The sequence below is a fragment of the Penaeus chinensis genome, chromosome 11 (assembly GCF_019202785.1).
Source record: "Penaeus chinensis breed Huanghai No. 1 chromosome 11, ASM1920278v2, whole genome shotgun sequence".
Taxonomy (NCBI): domain Eukaryota; kingdom Metazoa; phylum Arthropoda; class Malacostraca; order Decapoda; family Penaeidae; genus Penaeus; species Penaeus chinensis.
Window position 1 is genome coordinate 30,741,586 of NC_061829.1, and position 2,500 is coordinate 30,744,085.

Below are 2,500 nucleotides of genomic sequence, written 5' to 3' on the forward strand. Positions count from 1 at the left end.
GGTGGAGAACAGCTCTATCTAGTTCAGTGTAGCTTGCAATTCCTTACAGAAACTGAGACATGATATACCACCACAGAACTGGAACTCTTTGTTGTTGTGTGGGCTATTTCAAAGTGCAAGTTTTACCTGTTCGGGCTGCAGCAGTTCGGTCTCGTCACTGATCATCGCCCACTGGTTCATATTCTGAACCATTGTCCTCTAGATGTCATAGAAAACCCACGGCTCCAAAGCTCAAAGAGAAGGTCTTGCCATTCTCATTCACAACAACCTGACACAGGGGGAAGGATTTGTGCGTCCCTGACGCCCTCTCCTGCTCTCCCACAAATCACCCAACCCCTGAAAACAAGCTGTTGAGCGCCGAGACGAGCCTCTGCGTTAGAAGCATAGTAACTCTTCAGACAGTTAAGTCCTACACTTGCTCGCAAGCAGTTGAGCAAGAGGACCTGGCACTAGAGGAACTTCAGCAAGCTGCTCGCAAGGACCCTTCCCAATACTGAGCCACAGCAAAGTGTCCAGCAAGCTTGCTTGACCACTTTGCTTTACACAATACCTTATGCCCTTACTGGGAACTTCAAGAGAACTTCTACGCTGATGTGGGGACCCTGTATGGTGCTCTCATAGTAGTTTCAGAGGCCCTTCGTCGCTGCATCTTGGCCAGGCTTCACAACAACCACCGAGGCGCAGAATCTACCAAACATCCCGCAAGGCAAACAGTTTACTGGCCTGGTATCGACTCGGATATCACCAACATTGTCTGAGCCTGCAAGCCATGCCAGATCATCTATGTTGACTGACTCTCAGGCTGGTCTGCAAGTGGTACGCCACTTCCGGCACCTGTTTCGAGATCTGGGCGTACCTGTGTGTTTCTGAACAGACTATGGCCCTCAATTCACTAGCTAGGAGTTTACCGCATACCTAGAGCATTGGGGAGTCCGCAACTGCAAGTTGATATCCCATTACTCTTAGTCAAATTGCTATACTAAGGCAGCTGTTAAAAACCAAAAGCACCTCAATCTTAAGGCTGCACCTTCAGGTATATTGACTGCGAGCATTTGACAGGGGACTTTTTGAGCTCAGAAACACTCCAAACCACACAGGTCGCTCTCCAGCCCAGGCCTTGTATGGCTGTCCTCTTGCTCATGTATCCCAGCCCATGCTACAGCTTTTATGGATAAATGGCAGGCCAAAGCTGAGAGCAGTGACCTCCGAGCAGGATGCCAGAACTCGCTAAGAGCGAGGCCAACCATTTCGCTCTCTTTTGTGATGGGGGCGGAGGTGTGCATCCAGGACCCTAGCACAAAAATGTGAGACAAGTTAGTCACAGTTATGGGTATTGGCAAGTCACGGGACTACCAGATCCGGTTACCAGGCCGAGTCTGGTAGAGAAATCGCCGTTTCCTCCGCCCAACGATGTCCCCTCTGTCCAGCCCCACTTTGGAGCCGGACCCAAGTACCCCTGCGGCTGACCTACCTTCCCTCACCTTGCCACGCCGTTCGGAGCGCCTGAAGGCTTGGGGAGCTGCTCTAGACCTCTAAGGGTTATGGGCATAAAGGGGGGGAGTGAGATGTATGATATACATCTTGTACGACACTGGCAGCGCGTGGATGCTGCTGGGAGGACAGTTACAGGCAGGCTTAATAAACCCTAGGGACATCCCTTAGTAATATCATAATGCTGTCCCTGTATTACTCCTCAAGAAACAATAAACGGTTACTGTGCCCATTGTGTTTCCCTTCTCCACCAAGTCTGGAGGGGCACACAGATACTGAGGGCACAAACCTACTCAGCATAAGATGCTATACGGCTGTATACACCAAGCACAACCTTGAGAAGCTCGAACAGGGCCATATTAGGGCAGCCAGGTTTATTATACATAATAACACCCATACACCTGGTATTACAACCCACATAGAAAAAAATAAACATTGGTCTGCTGCAGACACGAATCCAAGCAGACTTATAATAATGTACAAGATCACAAACAAACACTAACAAACAGGAATACCTATAAGCAGCAAATGATATTTACATAACAGTAAGATCTTCCATACATACCATACTAATACCGACTTTCTTCCCACGTGCCATGCATGACTGTAACTGGCTACCTTTACACATTATTGATACAAGAACACTTAAATCCTTCACAAATTAAACAAACAAAACAAGCACCTTCACAATTGTGTTTGAGATTTACATATACTTTCTAGCATTCCTTTCCGAAAGATGATGCACTTCGAATTTTCAATCATTTTCGCTTCCTTTTACCAGGCGCTGGATATGTCTTAGGCCGAGAAAGTCTTCGTCGATTTGTCGAGAAGGCATTACATAACAAAGCCACTTGCGGAACACGTAGAACCGGGGAGGATATCGGACTAGGTTAGTTTGGGGAAAACATTTTGCAAAATTTGTGAACAGCTCATGACTGTAGTGGAAATGTATACCACGTGTATAGACTACGTAAACATGTTCATTTAACAATCGAATTGATATTTTTAG

General features: G+C 47.1%; 1 protein-coding gene across 1 annotated transcript in view; it reads left to right on the forward strand.

The window, feature by feature from the left end:
- Positions 1-2,500, forward strand: part of LOC125030456 (glycoprotein-N-acetylgalactosamine 3-beta-galactosyltransferase 1-like) — a gene marked incomplete at its 5' end in the record, with an annotated part of 12,623 nt that overhangs the window by 4,537 nt on the left and 5,586 nt on the right. Inside the window, one exon of the mRNA XM_047620494.1 lies at positions 2,273-2,380. Within this exon, the coding sequence (XP_047476450.1) occupies positions 2,273-2,380 (108 nt within the window). The remainder of the gene's footprint in view (positions 1-2,272; positions 2,381-2,500) is intronic.